At 44.8% G+C, this 20,832-nt stretch overlaps 1 protein-coding gene across 4 annotated transcripts in view; it reads left to right on the top strand.

Moving 5' to 3' along the window:
- The window catches only part of LOC145349526 (dachshund homolog 1-like), a 552,542-nt gene that overhangs the window by 198,607 nt on the left and 333,103 nt on the right, over positions 1-20,832 (top strand). For all 4 annotated transcript variants that reach the window (XM_080198096.1, XM_080198097.1, XM_080198098.1 and 1 more), the window contains one exon: positions 15,993-16,108. In XM_080198096.1, the coding sequence (XP_080054222.1) occupies positions 15,993-16,108 (116 nt within the window). The remainder of the gene's footprint in view (positions 1-15,992; positions 16,109-20,832) is intronic.

Genomic DNA, 20,832 nt, shown 5'->3' with positions numbered 1-20,832 from the left:
TCACCCATGACTGGAATTGAACCTGGGTCCCTGGTGCTGGGAGGCAGCAGTGCTAACCGCCGTGCCACCGTGCCTGACTGTTATCCCTTATGTTTATTTTGTAGAGACAGAGGAGAAAAGAAATCACTGGCTTCTCATTCTCGTACTTTCGCTAATGGCTGAATAATTTATCAACATGGAAAGTACTAATTATGACTTTTTGCAAGTTCCTTTGGATGACATAATTATGATTTAAAACATGGATTAAGTGTGTGTATTTTCTGGTAGTTCAAAGCCTATGCGCATAGCTCCTTCCATTGATCATTCTACCTAATTGTGGTGCCCTTTTAAAAAGAATTTCAAAAAAACACATTGAGGAAAAAAATTGCGAGTGATTAATTGATGCAGTCTATCTTTCTCTAATGACAATGACTTTGTTGTGTTGAAATTAGGAATGTAATTGAGTGTAGTTGCTCTTTAATCTGATTGCTTTACCAGTAGTTTGTGTGATGGTATCAGGTTTTAGCCTGTATCGCTGGGTCAACATGGACCCAGTCCATTAAAGGAGCAAGGTTCAGCGAAAGTTCGCACTCTATTGTTTCACCATGGTTACAAAACAAGAAAGGAGAAATCCTGCGTTTTATAACCCTACTGTTGCAAATGGGCCCTGGAGGTACCAAAGCTTGTTATTGTTCAAAAATTAAAACCAGAAATATCAACCTCACAATTATCTCCTGAGTAAACAGAATAATGTCCTTCACTTGCTACATAAGCAGTGTACAGATGTTCTGAGTTGAATCTAATGTCAATATGTTAAAAGCATATATTTGTTCCATTTTATCCTGGCCACCTTTGACAATGTTTAAACAGTATGTACCCTGGCCAATTGCATATTAGCATAATACCGTTTAATAACACATCCATGTTGGTGTATGTATACATTGGGTGTAGAATTCTAGTTAATTACAGGGTCAAAAAATACAGTAATCCCTGTTATTTTTCCAGCCATTCTCGCCAGAGGGATTTTCTGGTTTCGCCACAGGTGATCCCCCCCATTCCCCCACCGCGGCAGATTCGCTGGCAGCAGGACAGGCAAATCACGCAAAATGCCACTGGCGGGACTGGAAAACTCTGCCACTGTTCAATGGCTGGCCACATCCGCCACTGTGTTAGGGGAGGGTGGGGTGAGGGGGCAGGGTGCGGAGAATGCCTTGAAGTATCCTTCAGCTGTTCTTGCAGTTAGTTTCTAATGCCATGCTGATTCATCGCGATCACGGTGAGCAGAATTTCCCAGCTGTTCGCGCTGGCGGAATCATCGGGTCCCACCGGTGGTGCACCCCTGCTGCGGGTTCCTTGGTGGTGAAGGGGGGCATTCAATGGGAAACACCATTGACAATAGTGGGATTGGAATATCCCACTACTGGTCAGTGGCAGGCTGCCCCCGCGACCGTAAAACACGCCCAATAATGCCCAATATCTTTAATATTTCACCAATATATATCAGTTATAGATCAATATACAAATAAACCCTTTACATCATTGGCATGAAAACTGATGGCGAGTACCATCCTTTTGCCTGAAAGCTGTTGTGAAATTCTTGGGGCAGATACAGACATAGGAAATAGGAGTAGGAGTGGACCATTCAGCTCCTAGAGTCTGCTTTGTCAATCAATGTGATTATGGCTGATCTGATATGGCCTTATCTCCACTTTCCTGTCTGCCCCCCTTAACCCTTGACCTCCCCCCCTTGTCAATCAAAGATCTGTCGAACAAAAGTTTTACATTCAGCCAGAATTAGCATAGCAGGAGCGATTAACCATTAATCCCTGATTATTTCTTCAGCGCAGTTGGTACCTTTGTGTACAGTAGCTGCAAATGGACAAAATGCACTATGCAGTTTTCAATACACTACACATGTCACAATTTTATATTCAATATTATTCAATTATATTTGTAGTGTAGAGTTCTAAAAGAATGAGATTATCTGTAACATTCTGGGATGGGAGTGGTTCGGGCAATGTGTTGTCTTGGAAAGGTGTTCACCCAGAGGTGTGCCCTGAAATCCAAGTACTTAATTTGTCTCTTTGGCTGGTGGGGTAATATATTGACAGGATTAATGTACGCTTTCCAAAAAGTCTAATGGAACTGTTGACAAAGTGAACAGCTCTGTTTTGGATTACAGAACTATTTTTCATTTATTTATAAAAATCGTTCTCATATAGACATGTAGAGATTGATGAAAGTCTTTCAGATCCATCAAGCCATATGACGCATTTTGTTCCAGTGACCAGACAATATGGTCGGATCTTTACTGTCCCACCCACCATGGGAATCGGAGCGGGTGAGGGATAGACCATGGAAAGGTCCATTGACCTCGGGTGGGATTTTACGGTTTCAAGATGAGCGAGGCTGTAAAATCCTGCCCTATTTGTTGTCTGAAGTAAATCTCAAAATGATACAAACTATGTAATGTGTGTGGCTTGCAGTGATATCATGGTCTACAGTGATCGGTCGTTGGGTGAATTGTTTTCTAGGTCACAATCTCACATGAATATATTCTTCATTTATCAGTGTCTTTTCCTGCATTATAAATGTTCATGACAAGAAGGATCAGCGTGCCAGTGTTTATAGTGTGAGAATATTCTGCATCAAAGTGAGAAAATAAGGGGAAATTGTTGAAACTGTTGAAAAGAGAAACGCGTTGCCAACATTTTTCATCATACACTCATCAGGACAAATGCAAGAATGCCAAATTTCAAGTGGTCACATCAATTTACACTACAGGAGAAAAGGGTTGCTCACTGGTTGGCAAGTTGATCCTGATTGGCTGTGCCTGTTGCCACGGGAAAATGGAAGATGATTCGCCAGCTAAATTGATTTCTCATTACCAGAAATATCTTGTGCTGCTTGCCTCGGGGTTGCAGCAGTAGCTTATTTTGGTACTTAGAGAAAATGTCCGTCCAATTGTGCACCCACTTGTTGAAATGTGTAAACACATCCCTTTTTAACCCTAAGAGGCATGTCAAAGTCCTGTAATGCCAAAGCAGAATGGATTTATGGGATTGGATGCATAGTCAGACCAGAGTGCAACATTTTCTTTCCACAAGGCAAATAAATTATAGAAAGTGACCAATAGTTCAAGACTTAGATATTTTGTAAAAGAAACCTAAAGGCTCTCCAACCTCATCTTGCATTGATGTGGTGCCTTTAATAGTCACTCCTATGAAGTGTTTATTAAGCAGAATTTGACCATGAAGGGGATATGAAAACAAAGGGATACACTTCAGAGACTCTATTGGTATTTATTTATAAGGCTCTACAAAAGCAGCAGCATATCTGCTGTTTGTCTGGGATAGACATGAGGTGGAGAAGTCAGTGTTGGGATGGGCACAGTAAGAAGTCTCACAACACCAGGTTAAAGTCTAACTGGCTTACTTGGATTCGCGAGCTTTTGGAGCTCTGCTCCTTCATCAGGTGAGTGATTTGTGGGATATCTCTGCCAAAGAGAACACCTTGCCCTGGGGTGATTCTCCACTTTGAGTCCCGATTGGTCTCCCAGGCCAGGTGAGTCTTACCCTACAGTGTTGTCCTTAAAGGAACAGTTGCCACAGGGAGAGGTTTAAAGTGGGTGCCTTGAAGGAGGAGGGAAGCGGAGAGGTTTAAGGAAGAATTCTAGGACCCCAGCAGCTTTGTAGGTGAGTAGATGTCTATTAGTCATTTTGATCAGGAGAAAGTGAAGTGACCTGAACTAAGGTGATGTTTGGGATATTGGAACATGCCTCTATGGCCCTGTGTTGAAGAGTGGAGAAAGAACAGCCACCCGTTCCATTCCCCACCCCCATTTGATGATTCCTGTGAAGCAGGGCATTGTGGGAGGACATGCTTGGATGTCTCCACAGTTCGTCACTCACCGTCCAATGTCACACATGAAGAATGAATGTGATCTTGGAGATTTCCCAATGTGTCTGCAGAATGACATTCCGGTGCTCTGATACTTACAGGGGAGGGAAGAGCAGGAGAACCAAGAAATGGAGGCAGCACGGATTCAACAGGGCCTCGTTTTCACTTTCTTTCTGCCCCAGAAGCCAGCAAGATTGACAGGCTGACTGGCTGTCTGGCAGGAACGCCAACAATCAAAGGCTGTAGATGGATTGGCAACCAGAAAAGATAAGGGATGGGTGATGTGGGGGTTGGTATGTGCTACGTTCTAACAGTTGGAAGGGAGGAGGAACCAGGAGACATTTCAGGTCGGTGGGAGCGGGGAAAGTGGGGGGAGCCAGTTGATACATGGTAGGCAGTTTGCGTGAGGGATTGCGGCGGGGATAATGAGATGGAGGGTGGTGGGAGGGTGTGGTTATCACTCCGGTTCTTCGAATCGTGGAAAGATGTAGAGAGCCTTCATCTGCTGGATCCACCTGCTCCCTGCCTCCTTTTAGCATCTGAGATGAGTGATTCTTAAGCAAAATTGGCCAGCTAGTCTAATCTTCAAACAGACGCCTAGATATCATGACGGTTGCCTCATTTACATTATAACGCAGGAAGACCTATCTCTCTAATCAGGCAATGGCACAATTAAACTGGAGCATAGCCCTTTCGCACTGGACTGAGGATAGAATCATAGAATCCCTACAGTGCAAAAATATGCCATTTGGCCCATTTTATCTGCACCGAGCATCCTACCCAAGCCCCACTGCCGTAACCCCTCATAACTACCCCACTAATCCCCCTAACCTACACATCTTGGATACTAAGGGGCAATTTTGCATGGCCAATGCATTTAACTTGCACGTCTTTGGAGCGTGGGAGGAAACTGGAGCACCCAGAGGAAACCCACGCAGACACGTGGAGAATGTGCAAACTCCCCACAGACAGCGACCCGAAGCTGGAAGTGAACCCAGATCCCTGGCGCTGTGAGGCAGCAGTGCTAACCAAAGAACAAAGAAAATTACAGCACAGGAACAGGCCCTATGGCCCTCCAAGTCTGCATGGGCCACGCTATCCTTCTGAACTAAAACCCCCTACCCTTCCAGGGACCATATCCCTCTATTTTGATTTCTTTAAAATTTGATTTATTATTGTCACGTGTATTAACATACAGTGAAAAGCATTATTTCTTGCATGCTTTACAGACAAAGCATACCGTTCATAGAGAAGAAAAGGAGAGAGTGCAGAATGTAGTGTTACAGTCACAGCTAGGGTGTAGAGAAAGATCAACTTAATGCAAGCTAAGTCCATGCAAAAGTCTGACGGCAGCAGGGAAGAAGCTGTCAAGAGGCCCCTTAAAAGTCATTATCGTGGTGGCACTGTGCCACCATGCCGCCCTAGGATTCGGAAATTTGCCAATTTAAGTATCCCTTCTCCAAACCGACCCCCTCCCATCATTGGAGGACAAGAGAGGGTGCGGTTAAAATTCATCCTGCTGCCAAGACTGAGTGGGGGAAGCACGTTTGGCTAAAGTAGGGTCACATCTGAAAAAAATACTTTAAAGCAATAGTTTCGCCAACAGACATGCGTTTCTGTGAGGACATGCACTGGCTACAGAGAGGCTGGATATATCCATTGCTGTATTTTTCTTGTGTCGCCCAATAAGAAATGGGGTCTTGTTTGTTTTGGCTTCTTCACCTTTTCAGCCATTTGCAATAGTCAATCACTTCTGCAGGTGCTGTAAGAAAGGAAATGCGTGTGTTTTTAATGAAAATAACGATGGAAACTCAGCTCTCCATGTGTTACATGATCTACAAAGAGGTCAGATGTAGACATCTGAAGGGAACAAAGTGTGTTGTTTGTCCATTGCTTTTTGAAGTATAATGGGCTTTTCAACAATAGCCATTGTGTCAATGTTCACTGCATACAATTCCTTTAATCTTTAATTACCTCTACAATCAGACTACCTATGCAACAGGACAATATGCAAGTTATAAATTATCTGGAATTGATGTTTGCTGACATTTCAGAGCACCCGTAAATTAGCTGTAAAAATAAACTCTGACCTCAGGGCTTTCACAGCTGGACTGCTGAGCAATCCTGGACACCGGTGGCTATATAAGCTTTACTTTAAAATTAAATTCACCAATGTATGACACAGTGGTTAGCAATGCTGATTCACAGCGCCAGGGAGCTGGGTTCAGATCCTGGCTTGGGTCACTGTCTGTGCAGAGTCTGCACTTTCTCCCCGTGTCTGCGTGGATTTCCTCCGGGCGCTCCGGTTTCCTCCCACAGCCCAAAAAATGTGCCAGTTAGGTGCATTGGCCATGCTAAATTCTCCCTCAGTGTACCCAACCGGGTGCCGGAGTGTGGCGATTAGGGGATTTTCACTGTAAACTTCATTGCAGTGTTAATGTAAGCCTAGTTGTGACACTAGTAAATAAACTTCAAACTTTCCCTTGAAGGCATTGACTCCTTCAGCCACTCACAGGATAAAGCTACTGAATATCCGGCGACGTAGGGGTTTTGATTTAGTGCTTCTTGTAAGAGTTTAGCGCAAAAGGATCACACATTTGTGGGTTGGATTTTACAGGGCACTGTGGTCCCTGTACCCTCCTCACTCCCCTGGCTAGAAGGTGGCTGGATGAAAGGGTGGGGGGTGCCCACCCACTTTCCTGATTGCTAACCCATAACAACTTTAATATTAGGAGCAGAGTTAGTTGCTTTAAAGTGAGGTGTCCACTGTTTCCTAGGAAGTACGATCCACCTTAGAGAATTGCCAACTAGTCCCAGTAGCGCCACAGGGAGTGGTGGCCACTCCTGGGACTGGAGGCAGAGAAGACCAGCTAAGTCCAAGGAGCGGGTGGGGGGTTGTTGGGGGGGGGGATCTCAGTTAGGGACGTGATGGGGGAGGGTGACCAAATTCAAGAGCCAAGGGAGGAATTATCTTGTGGTGTGGGGGGGAGGGTGCTGTCACCAGTGGGCCCAGGAGACCCTAAAAGGGGGTCCATTTCCCCTTGCCCACCTGCAGACCATGCAACTTAACCTGCCAGGTTTCCCATATGGTGTTTCTACTCCAGGATATGAGCACGGAAGTCTGAGACTCCAGTGCAGAGCTGAGGGAGTGCTGCTGTCTCACTGATGCCATCTTTCAGAGGAGGTATCAGTGAGATGTAAGGGATCTCATAGTAAGGAAGAACCAGGAAGCCATCATCAGTCTCCTGACCAATATTTATTGCTCAATCACTATCAGAAAAATGGATTATCTGGTCATCATCACATTGTTTTTTTATGGGCCAGCTGTGCAAGAGTGTTTCCTACATTACAGCATTTAAAAATCCCTTCATTGGCTATAAAATTCTTCAGAATGTCCAGGGTAAAGGACACTCCATAAACGCAATTAGAATCATAGGCGGAATTTTACCGCCACACCGGTCCTGGAATTCCCCATTAACCTCAGGCAGGATTTTATGAGCCTTGCCCAAGCCGGGTCCTAAAATACCAGCCACAGAATCTCGACAGTACAGAAGAAGGCCATTCAGCCTCCCATCCGGGCCCTATTCCTGTAACCTCACACATTTACCCTGCTAATCCCCCGACACCAGGGTCAATTTATCACGGCCAATCCACCTAACCCGCCCATCTTTGGACTGTGGGAGGAAACCGGAGCACCCGGAGGAAACCCGCTCAGACATGGGGAGAATGTGCAAACTCCACACAGACAGTCCACCCGACACTGGAATTGAATCTGGGTCCCAGGCACTGTGAGGCAGTAGTGCTAACCACTGTGCCACCGTGCTGCCCCATTGAGCTACTGAGTTGTGGAGCAATACAGCACAGAAACATGTCCTTCAGCCCAACCGGTCCATGCCAACCATGCTGCCCTCCCAGCTAGTGCCAATTGCCCATGTTTCATAAAGTTTTTTCATAAAAATTCTTTCATAAAGTTCCTCACAAATGTTTTGATGCCAATATTATCTGTGAAGGAGATGTTAACAGCCAAGTGGTTAAGAAATCTGTTTTTGTGAGCACAACTAGGAGCTCTCTTGTTCCGAACAACAGTAAAATATCCGGTGTAGCTGCAATGACTGGCGTTGCTATTTAAGCACAGGGACCTCCTGGAGTATCAAGAGTCGACGGGGTTAATTGGCTGGAGAACTGACCATTCTGATTAGCTGGCTGCTCTCTCGTCTCAGCAGCGCCAGTGCCAGCAGTGGCCAGGACATGTACTGCAAGCAGTCACCAGATTCAAAGCCCTGGAGCCCAGGACTGGATAGGTGAGGGGAAGGTTTCCACGGTAGGGAGAGTAGGTAAGGCCTGAAGGACGGGTGACAGGAGAAAGGGTGAGAATCTTGATGGAGAGGGAGTACCTGACAGGGGTGCGGACACTGGGTAGAGGTGTCTTACATGAAAAAAGGGGTGGTTTCCAAAGCCCCACTTCACACCCAACCAGGGCAACATGGTAGGCAAATCCTCTGTCTCTGAACTGCTTCCACCAGAGTGGGAATTGGCCCTTAAATGGCTGCCCAAGGCCTCATCCACTCCACATAAAGTATCTTTCGCCTTAAATATTTGAAGCTCCATGTCAAGACAAGTAAAATACTACAATGGCTGAAAATGGGAAAGGTAAAGTGGGAGTGCTGACAGCACCTGCGAAGAGAGACACAGACTTTTGATTCAGGTTGATAATCATTCGTCAGGAATGGAAACCATTAGAGATGGAAGGGGATTAAAACCAGTCCAGAGGCAGAGAAAGAGAGGAATGGGGAAGTACAAAAGGGAAGGTCTGTACAGGGTAGAAAGCAGGACAGATTATAACAAAAAAGGGATGATGGTGCAAAGCAAAAGAGGGTGCTAATGAAACAAGAAAAGGAAGATAATTGTCTACCCTCCCAAATATTTGTAAAATATTCTATTATAAATTGCTGAAGTGGAGCAGGGGAGATTTCCCCCAGTGTACGGAGGCTATATTTATCCCTCAACCAACATCGCCAAGTCTGCTGTACAGATGCTGCCCAACCTGCTGACTATTTCCAGCATTTTCTGTTCCTTTTTCAGATTTTTAATACAGCTGAACATTGCTTTTGTATGACTAAAACAAATTACCTTTTTACTATCCTGTTGCTGTGGGTGCTTGCTGTGCGCAAATTCGCTGACACACCTTCTACAACAGTGGATATGAACATACAAACCAGGGACAAGAGTAGGCCACACATTTCAGAGAGTTCATTACCTGTCAAATGCTTTGAGGTCAAGTGAGATACTGTAGAAACACAGGTTCTTTCTTTCTTTCTTTCTCTCTTTCTCGCTTTCTTTCTCTCTTTCTCTCTTTATTTCTCTCTTTCTTTCTTTCATTCTTTCTTTCTCTCTTTCATTTTTTTCTCTCTTTCTTTTTTTCTCTTCCTTTCTTTCCTTCCTTCCCTTTTTCTTTCCTTCTTTCCTTCCTACGTTCGTTCCTTTTTCCTTTCTCTTTCTTTCTCTCATTTTTTTCTCTTTCTCTCTCTCTCTTTCTTTTTTTGACTCTTTCTCTCTCTCTTTTTCTCTCTCTCTTTTTCTCTTTCTTTTATTGTCTTTCTGAATTTCTTTCTTTCATCTAGGATAATTAACTTTTTCTTTAATCTTTCCCTGAAGCTTGTTTGATGCTAAGTCACGTCAGTGATGAAGAGCTTTCCTCTGACTTGTAGTGAAACCACATATAAACCACTCTGTTGTGAGTTTGCTACATGTAGTGGCTTTAAAAGCTTTTCCATATTAAAAAATTGAAAACTACTCAGGGACTATCATTGCAGCAGGGGAAAAGAAAGCAGCAACCAGGGGGAGGTGGAAATCGATAAAGGAAGGTGATCGTCACAGAGTATATCAATCCTGATAATAAATACTTGTTGAAGGTTTGATACAGGCCATGCCTCAATTGTCAAGGGCTTAAGGACTGTATGAACAACAAAGTGAAATTCAGAATAGCTTTAGTGTGTCATTATGCACTCGTGGACTGACGTGTATACTTCTGGCCTGAGATTTAAAATAAAAAATGTTTTACATCAAATTTGCTGAAAATGTTGAAATCAGTACTGAGAATGCAAGTCTTTTCCTTCACAAGGTAATCGTAATCACGTAGGGATTAACAAGTCTTTTTCACACACTGGAAAATGTAAGCAGGGCTTCTCCTGCCTCTTTGCCAGCATGCACAGTGGCACAGTAGTTAGCACTGCTCACTCACAGTGCCAGGGACCTGAGTTCGATTCCTGGTTTAGGTCACTGTCTGTGTGGAGTTTGCATATTCTCCCTGTGTCTGTGTGAGTTTCCTCCCACAGTCCGAAAGACATGTTGGTTGGGTACATTGGCCATGCTAAGTTCTCCCTCAGTGTACTCGAACAGGCATCGGAGTGTGGCGAATAGAGGATTTTCACAGAAACTTTATCGCAGTGTTACTGTAAGCCTACATGTGACACTAACAATTAAACTTAAATATGCATCTTCTAAATGCATCATAAATCACATATAAAGTGAAGTTTATTTATTAGTGTCACAAGTAGGCTTACATTAACACTGCAATGAAGTTACTATGAAAATCCCCTGGTCACCACACTCCGGCATCTGTTTGGTACACTGAGGGAGAATTTAGCATGGCCAATCCACCTAACCAATACATCTTTCAGACTGTGGGAGGAAACCGGAGTACCCAGCAGAAATCCACACAGACATGGGGAAAACATGCAGACTCTGCATAGACAGTGACTCGAGCTGTGAATCGAATCTGGGTTCCTGATGATGTGAGGCGGCAGTGCGAATCACTGCGCCACCGAGCCACCCATCTGTATACGGTTTTGCCCAACCAGCATCTTGCCTTCTTTGTTTTGGTGAACGGACTTTGATGCCTGCGAGAAATGAATGACAGGAAAATAACACATAGCCCCCTAACTCCACACCAAAAAACATGTTTCCTTGCATGGGGAAGTCTTCAATTGGTATTGTGATTTGTGATACACATTAAATGTTTATCATCCTCTGGAAGCCATGGCACTTATACTTACGATGGAAACGATATCATGAACATGTTCCGAAACGTGTAATGTGATATTGCCGTACTTGAGTTTGTGGCACATTTGAGTCAATAAAATATTCATAGTGCAAACTTGTCTTCATGACCTTTATTAGAATTACTGCAAGACAGGATACTTACTGAGGTGGAAGTTTTACTTTGTGTTGAGGCATTTTTGTTGTTTATTTCAAGGGTGGAAGGTCACAAAGTCACAGCTATTTATTTCCACGCATTTGTTCAATAATCGTGAATGCCAACAAAAGATTTCAGGAACAAAAGATATATTTGACTGGGAGAATAAAGGGTGACTTTTCTTCGTAGTTTTTCAATCTGATATTAGAGAATAGGTCTGACAATTACAACTCAGAGGTGTGGTTTTCAATTTTCCATCAATTCAATTGCAGCCTTGGGTGACTCTGTGGAGTTTGCACATTCTCCCTATGTCTGTGAGGGTTTCTTCCAGGTGCTCTGGTTTCCTCCCACAGTCCAAAGATGTGCAGGTTAGGTGGATTGGCCATGCTAAGTTGCCTTTTAATATCCAAAGAGATGCAGGTTGGGTGAATTAGCCATGCTAATGCGCGGGGTTACGGGAATAAGGCGGTGGTGGAAGGAGGTGGTGGAAGGGTGGGTGTGACGTGGGTAAGATGTTCTTTTGGATCTGGGTGTATAGGTACACAGGTCACTGAAAGTGGCAATGCAGGTGGAGAAGGTAGTCAGGAAGGCATCCGGCATGCTTGCATTCATCTTTTGGAGAGCTGGTGCAGAGTCAATGGGCCGAATGGCTTCCTTCTGCCCTGTAGGGATGCTATGGATTTAATTGCCAGGGAGAATGTACATTGTTTGCGACAAATCATTAGGAAAGATCTTAATTTTCTTCAGGTCAAATTTGCTAGCTTTGATTCATATAAACATTGTGGAAAACCTGTCGTAACTTTTAACTGATTTGCCTTCCACTGAAGGATGACGGTTATTTTCCTTCAAATGTATGTGAAATGGAAAGTGTTTGATAATTCCTGATGCATATTAGATGTTGATTATGCCAGTCTGACTACTAAGGCTTTAATTTGCATTTGTGCTCCGTTTTAATCTGCCACTGCCTCAGATCAGACACTATTTGGATCAGGGCATGGCAAAATATTTCTGAAAAATTCTTATTTGGTCTCAGTGACTTTGAGAATGTTCCTTGGGCATCGCTGGCTGGACCAGCATTCGTTACCAGTTGCCCTTGAACTGAGTGAGTCGGATTTGGTTGTAACCCGGTGTCACCAGGCAGAGAGTGACAGCATCAGAATGCTTGCCTGGTTATACCCCCCACCACCCCACCCCACCCCCACCTCCTCCCCCCAGTCCCCCCCCACCCACCGGGATTCTCTTCATTCCTTTGAAGTTGTCACACAATCCTTACAGTGCAGAAGGAGGCCATTTGGCCCACCGAGTCTGCACGGAGCATCCTACCCAGGCTCCATCTCCATAGCTCCACTGCTATTTACCTGTTAATCCTTCTAAATTTACACATCTTGGGATGTGTAAGGGGCAATTTAGCGTGGCCAATTCACCTAACCTGCACATCTTTGGAGTGTGGGAGGAAACTGGAACATCCGGAGGAAACCCATGCGAACACGGGGAGAACTTGTAAGCTCCACACAGATAGTCACCCAAAACTGGAATTGAACCCGGGTCCCGGGTTTTGGATTGGTTGACTGACAGAAAGCAGAGGGGGGGGATTAATGGGTCCTTCTTTGGCTGGCGAAATGTAACTAGCGGGTTGCCACGGGGTCAGTCCTTGGACCTCAATTGTTTACAATCTATATCAATGATCCACAAACAGGGACAGAATATAATACAGCAAAAATTGTGGATGACACTAAAATAATTTGGAAAGCAGGCAGTGAAGAAAATATATCAGGTAATTACAGGCCGGTGAGCCTTACATCAGTAGTAAGGAAATTATTGGAGAGGATTCTTTGAGACAGGATTTATTCCCACTTAGAAATAAGTGGACATATTAGTGAGAGGCAACATGGTTTTGTGAAGGGGAGGTTGTGTCTCACGAACTTGATTAAGTTTTTCGAGGAAGTGACGAAGATGATTGATGCGAGTAGGGCAGCGGATGTTGTCCACGTGGACTTCAGTAAGTCCTTTGACAAGGTTCCTCATGGCAGACTGGTGCAGAAGGTGAAGTTGTATGGGATCAGAGGTGAGCTGGCAATGTGGCTTAGTCAAAGAAGACAGAGGCTGGCAGTGGAAGGGTGCGTTTCTGAATGGAGGGTTATGACAAGTGGCATTCCTCAGGGATCAGTGCTGGGGCCTTTGCTGTTTGTAATATGTATAAATGATTTGGAGGAAAATATAACTGGTTTGATCAGTAGGTTTGCAGACGACACAAAAGTTGGTGGATTTGCGGATAGCAATGAGAACATCAGAGAATACAGCAGGATATAGATCAGTTGGAAATTTGGGCGGAGTGATGGCAGATGGAATTAAATCTGGACAAATGTGAGGTGATGCATTTTGGAATGTCAAATACAGATAGGAAATATACAGTAAATGGCAGAACCTTTAAGAGTATTGATAAGCAAAGGGATCTGGGTGTATAGGTACACAGGTCACTGAAAATGGCAATGCAGGTGGAGAAGGTAGTCAAGAAGGCATACAGCATGCTTGCATTCATCGGCTGGAGCACTGAGTTTAAAAATTGGCAAGTCATGTTGCAGATTTATGGAACTTTAATTAGGCTGCACTTGGAATATAGTGTTCAAATCTGGTCGCCACACTACCAGAAGGATGTGGAGGTTTTGGAGAGGGTACAGAAAAGATTTAGCAGGTTGTTGCCTGGTATGAAGGCATTAGCTATAAGGAGAGGTTGGAGAAACTTGGATTGTTCTCACCGGAACGATGAAGGTTAAGAGGCAATCTGGTAGAAGTCTCCAAGATTATGAAGGGCATGGATCGAGTGGATAGTCAGAAACTTTTTCCCAGGATTTCAAGAGTCAATTACTAGGAGACAGAGGTTTAAGATGCAAGGGGCAAGGTTTAAAGGAGAAGTATGAGGCACATTTTTTACACAGAGAGTAGGGTGCTGGGCGAGGTAGTGAGAGCTGATACAGTAGTGACTTTTAAGGGGCATCTTGGCAAATTCATGAATAGGATGGGAATAGAGAGATTTGGTCCCCAGAAGGGTAGGGGGTTTTAGTTAAGTCAGACAGCATGGTCGGTGTAGGCATGGAGGGCTGAAGGGCCTGTTCCTGTGCTGTAATTTTCTTTGTTCTTTGTTCTAAAGATACTGCAGTTGGATGTAGATAGGCTAGGAGAATGAGCCAAAATTTGCAGGTGGAGATCAATGTGGATAAGTTTGTGATTATCCATTTTGGCAGAAAAAGTGGAAAAGCAAGTTATTACCTGAATGGAAAGCAGATTCAAAATGCTTCCGGGCAGAGAGATCTGGATGTCTACGTTCATGAATCGCAGAAAATCAGTATACAGGTGCAGCACATAATGAAAAAGGCAAATGGGGTGTTGGCATTTATTGCAAAACATCTGGAGTACAAAATTAGAGAAGCGTTGTTGTAATTGTATTAGATGTTCGTGAGACTGCGTCTGGAGTATTGTGTCCAATTTTGGTCTCCTTATATGAGGAAGGATATGGTGGCATTGGAGGCGGTTCGGAGGAGGTTCACCAGATTGATTCCAGGATGAAAGGGTTGATGTATGAGGAGAGATTAAACAATTTGGGCTTTTACTGGCTGGAGTTTGGAAGGGTGAGAGGGGACCTAGGATGGAGGTATATAAAATCTTAAAAGGGATTGATAAAGTAAATGTAGACAAAATGTTTCCTCTTATGACGCAATCTAGAACAAGAGGTCACGGGTATAGGTTGAGAGGCAGTAGATTTAAAACTGAGATGAGGAGGAACTACTTCTCGCAGAGGATGGTGAACTTGTGGAACTTGCTTCCCCATAGCACAGTGGAGACTGAATCATTAAATGGTTTCACGTGGGAGATAGATAGATTTCTAATAAAAAAGGAAAAGAGGGAAATGGGGAAAGAGGGAGGTGGATTTGAGCCCAGGGAGAGATCAGCCATGATCTGATTAAATGATGGAATAGGCTCGAAGGGCTGAATTTACCTCCTCCTGCTCTTAATTCTTATGTTCCTATGTTCCCTGGCGCTGTGAGGCAGTGGTGCTAATCACGGTGCCACCGTGCCGCCACAGATGTTGAAGTCCTCCGGTAAGAACGGATAGGAACTGACCTCTTAGAATACTGCAGAAGTAACACAGTCCCAGCAAATGTTAAATGTGTACCTGTGTGTGCATTATATACGTGCAATATACTTAATTGCTTTCCACTTTAAAACGTAGCATAACGACAGTGGCTTACGGTCATTTATACCCGTCCATTACCGTACGGTCAGCAGGCCAGAGGGTTTTAGTCAGGGGGCAGCAGCAACTGTTGGAAAAGTTGAGCGTGATCAGTGGGCACCCCCGCCCCCTCCCCCCTTCCCCACCCTCTCCCTCTTTCATTTCCTTCCTCCTCCTCACTAATTGTCAGATTGGAAAGTGGGGACCAATCTCCTCGAGCTGACATTGCCTTTTAATTTCCCGCAGAATCCTAAAATAGCATTCATTTAAACTACTACACACAATTGGCTTTTAAAAATCCCATAAATCAATATCAAGCTAACTGCAGTAATTATTACAAGTTAGAGCATAATTTCCAAGCTGAAAGCTCCATGTCGAATTTTAGCATATGCAAACTAGGCAATTCTAACATGTATAGATATTAATATTGAGAATCAGGTAACGAGATACGAGCTATGAATAATGCATTAACAGCGCCTGATCTTTATGAAAGAAATGAATTCAGCATGTAATCTAATTAGTAAAGGCAGTCTATTACATCTAGCGAGAAAGCAATCGTCCTTGAAATAAGTTTATTTACAATTTCTCCCAGCACTTTCAACACCTTCAAAAGTGTTGCTAACTGATGTGAAATGCGCACTGAATTGAGATGGGTTTTTTTTGTTTCAACGCTGCTCTTTTTCTCCCCAGTTCCAGGCCAGGGAGACCTCCCAAACGATCGCAGAGTGTTACATCGCCCGAGAACTCCCACATTGTGCCGCACACTGTCCCTGGACTCATGTCACCAGGAATGATCCCGCCTACAGGTAACTGGTTCTTCAAGAGGGGTAATCTTTGCGTGGTTGCTCAAATTTGGTGCACATGCTCCGACAGAAAAGGACACACGATGAGTATTCCCCGAAATTGGTTGGAAATTTTTTTAAAAACGCAACGTTCCCTTTTGTCATGAATGTGGATTCCTTCCGTGCCCACTGTCAGTAATGATTAATACAATTTCACTCGTTGCTTGCACTGTATACAAGTTTTCTCCTGCTGGTGTGAAAGTTTTCTGAAAATAATTCCCTCCCTCGACCCTGGTCCTTCCATTTGGGAAGGACTGTTGCTTCAGGAGATGTTAAGATGTCTCATACGGGGTGCTTTCCTGAATTTTCAGTCGTGGAACTCAGAGGACTAGAGCAGGAAAGATCCCAGACCTGGGTCATGCTCTGTGGTAAGTTAAATGGTTTTGGTCCTAGTAGTTCAGTTCAGCGTGCTAGATGGGGAAAGGGGCAAGAAACTGCCTGGCTTCTTAGTCCTGATCAGAATCCCACTGGACAGAAAGTGAGATAACAGATTGAGAATCAACTGTGTACGATCTATGACTCTGAATGTCTACATGCACACACACAGGCACACGCACACAAACAATGGCCACTTGGACAAGGTAATCGCACATAATATCAGCCATGACTAAGTTGGCTGCATTCTCACCTCTGTGTTCGAAGGTTATGAGTTCAAATTCCACTCCAGGGCCAACGCGCAACATGTGGTACTGAGGAAGTGCTGCACTGTTGCATATCCTGGGCAGGATTTTCTGGCCCTCACCATTGAACCATGGAAAAGCTACAGCACAGAATGGCACAGTGGTTAGCACTGTTGCCTCACAGTGCCAGGGACCCGGGTTCGATTCCCAGCTTGGGTCACTGTCTGTGAGGAGTTTGCGCATTCTCCCCGTGTCTGCGTGGGTTTCCTCCGGCTGCTCTGATTTCCTCCCACACTCCGAAGACATGCGGGTTAGGTGGATTAGCCATGCTAAATTGTCTGTTAGCGTCAGGGGGATTAGCAGGGTGAATATATAGGGTTACAGGGATAGGGCCTGGGTGGGATTGTGGTTGATGCAAGCTTGATGGCCAAATGGCTGCCTTCTGCAGTGTAGGGGATTCTATGATTACAGGAGGAGGTAATTCAGGCCATCTTGTCCATGCCTACCTGAGGACTTCCAGATGCCTTGAAGTAGAATGGGAAAGTCATGGCAGAGCCTGATGTCTCCACAAAGGTGAGTTTGGAGGTGCGGGAACATTTAATGGGACAAGAGGATGTGATGTGGGAACCCTGCAAGGGCGAATCTGGCTGAAAATTCTGGAAAGTGAGGTTGCTATCATTTCATGCTGAGAAGCAAGTAATTGGATGCCAGTAATTAGTCCATTGCCAATGCTGGAAGCCAATGGTGTGTTGGTGGTTCCACTGCTGTGGTGAACAGACTGCTTGTTAAATCACTGTGACAAGGCCTTCAATCGCAACACGAAACAAAACAAGTCCAACAATAAATAAGCCGGATGTTTTATTTCTGATCTGCGCTGGGGCGTAAGTGAGCTCCGTTTGGCCAGATAGAATTTCCTGCCCACGCTTTGTCTCATTTCTTTCAGAGTCAGCCATGTTGTGGGTGGCACGGTGGCACAGTGGTTAGCACTGCTGCCTCGCCGCTCCGAGGACCCGGGTTCGATTCCCGGCTTGCATCGCTGACTGTGCGGAGTTTGCCCATTCTCCCAACGCCTGTGTGGGTTTCCTCCGGTTTCGTCCAAAGATGAGTGGGTTAGGTTGATTGGCCGCGCTAAGTTGTTCCATATTGTCTCAGGATGCAATGGTTAGAGGGATTAGCAGGATAGGTATGAAGGATTATGGAGGTAAGGCCTGGGTAGGATTGTTGTCGGTGATGGGCCGAATGGCCTCCTCCTGCACTGTCGGGTTTCCATTATTCTGTGTCACTGGTGGCGCTTGTGAAAAGTAATCATTTAACAGATTTTCAGTTTAATAGTAGGGAGAATGGGAAATAAGGGGCAGCAGTTGATGTCCCCCTCGAAGATGAGATTGGAGGTGGGCAGAGGGCATTTAATGGGGCAGGAGGGTGAGGTGTAGGGTGTGACGCTGCCTTCCCACCTCTGTCTGATGAAGTCTGGAGCAGTAAGGTTCATGGGCAGCCATCCCCTACACATGCCAGTTGTGGCCCTTAATTGTTTAATTAATGTCCACTGAAGGGAGGCTTTGGCCTAGTGGTATTATCACTAGGTTATGAATCCAGGAAGTCAGCTAGTGTTCTGGGAACCTGAGTTCGAATCCTGCCACGATAGATGGTGGAATTTGAATTCAATAAACAAAAAATCTGGAATTAACAATTGACTGATAACCATGAAACCATTGTCGATTGTCAGAAAAACCAATCTGGTTCACTAATGTCCTTTAGGGAAGGAAATCTGTAATCTAGTCTGGCCTTCATGTTGTTGACTCTCAACTGCCCTCAGGCAACGAGGAATGGGCAATAAATGCTGGCCAGCCAGTGACACCCCTATCCCATGAATAAATAAAAAGTGGGGCCACATCCTCCCATCGCTAATGTTCAATCAGCAGCAAAAGGGATATCAGCCAGAGAACCTTAACTCTGTCTGCTTTGTCTTGTGGGCTCCCAGGAGAGGATCTGCATTAGGCCCTAAGTGTCTAATTGAGGGGCCAGGCATTGGGAAGCCACTGAAAATTATCCCCTGTCCTTGCCCCCCACAACTCCTCTCAACTCTCCCCACACAAACCTCTCATGGCCCTCCACCCTCACATCTCGCCCTCACTCACCTCACTCGTCATTGGCCACAGGCCGGTCACTGATGCTGGGTCTCAGCTGAGTGTATTGGAAGCAGCTGCCGCCACTCCCGATGTTACTGGCAGCAGGGGGGCTGCTGACTGAGGGAGAGAGGAAGGACTTCACTCCCAGTTAGTGATCCTTAAGTTCCTCAGTGAGCTTGCTAAACCTGAAATGGAATAAGACTTTGAACATTTTTGCTGGCGACTCCTAAACGTTTTGTGTATACATTTGACTTGATTTGCTTTGATTTAATTTATTATTGTCACATGTATTGGGATACAATAAATAATATTGTTCCTTGCATGCTGCACAGACAAAGCATACCATTCATAGAGAAGGAAAGGAAAGGTTGCAGAATGGAGTATTTCAATCATAGCTGGGGTGTAGAGAAAAATCAACTTAGTATGAGGTCAAAAGTCATCAGGGAAGAAACTGCTCTTGAGTCAGTTGGTATGTGACCTCAGACTTTTGTATCTTTTTAGATGGATCAGGTTAAGTGGACTGACCATGCTAAATTGCTCCTAAGTTTTGGAAGATGTGTGCGTTAGATAAACTAGCTATGGCACATGTGTGGGCTTATTGGTAGAGGGCGGGGAAGAGAGCCAGGATAAGATACTCTGTTATAGATCTGGGCAGACTCAATGGGCTGAATGGTCTCCTCTGCACTCTAGGGATTCAATGAATTAATTCAGAAAAAACATGTTTTTACATATATTATATATTTCTCAGCAAAAATTACATTATAGAGTACACAGGGGAGAAAGAAAGGAGTGGGCGCAGAATATAGTGTTGCAGTCATAGCTATGGTCTTCAGCACACAGAGCTGACAGACTAGCCTCTTGTGTTAAAAACTTGCTTTGTGTAACTTTTTAAATTGAATCAGTGGTTCAGTGAGCACCAGACTGATCACCTCTCTTACCCATCTTCGAACATTACGCTTTACAGCCACGTAACACCGTGAGAAAGTGCCTGCTCCAATCACCTAAGTAGTGGAAGTTCAAGTTTGTTCATTAATCGCAAGTAGATTTACATTAACACTGCAATGAAGTTACTGTGAAAACCCTCTAGTCGCCACACTCCAGCGCCTGCTCAGGTACGCTGAGAGAGAATTTAGCATGGCCTATCCACCTAGCCTGCACATCTTTGGTCTGTGGGAAGGAACTGGAGCACCCAGAGGAAATCCATGCAGACATGGGGAGAACGTGCAAACTCCACACAGACAGTGGCCCAAGCTGGAATCAAACCCAGGTCCCTGGCACTGTGAGGTAGCAGTGCTAACCACTGTGCTACCATGCCAAGTCCCAAACCTGGCTGCCACCTAAAGTAAAGTAAAGCAAAGCAATAAAGTTTATTTATTAGCCACAAGTAAGCTTACATTCAAACTGCAATGAAGTTACTGTGAAAACCCCTAGTTGCCACCTCTAGCACCTGTTCTGGTATACTGAGGGAGAATTTAGCACGGTCAATGCAGCTAACCAGCATGTCTCTTGGACTGTGGGAGGAAACTGGAGAACTCGGAGGAAACCCACGCAGACACAGGGAGAACATGCAGACTTCACACTGACAGTGATCTAAGCTAGGAATCGAACCTGGGTCCCTGGAGTTGTGAGGCAGCAGTGCCAACCACTGTGCCACCGTACCACCCATCCTGCCATTGCTACTGGCACCATTAGGCAGATCCTGGCCCCTGGATGTATCTGTCTCTAATTGGGGGCTGCCCAATTTGACCACTTGCATTTGATGGTTGGGTCTGGATGTCAGTTCCGAGCCCGGCGTTTAAAATCCAGCCAAATCTGCAACAACCTGTGTTTTAATAAGCCACCCAGCAAATTTATACACATTACATTTACCAAGTCCCAGGGCAGAAAAGAAGATGTAACTCTGACAGCTAAATATGTTTGTCAGCATGTAGAAGATTAA

The sequence above is a fragment of the Carcharhinus amblyrhynchos genome, chromosome 10, assembly GCF_965287045.1.
Source record: "Carcharhinus amblyrhynchos chromosome 10, sCarAmb.v2.hapA, whole genome shotgun sequence".
Lineage (NCBI taxonomy): Eukaryota > Metazoa > Chordata > Chondrichthyes > Carcharhiniformes > Carcharhinidae > Carcharhinus > Carcharhinus amblyrhynchos.
Note: the sequence above shows the minus strand (reverse complement) of the source record. Positions and strands in the feature narration are given on the sequence as shown.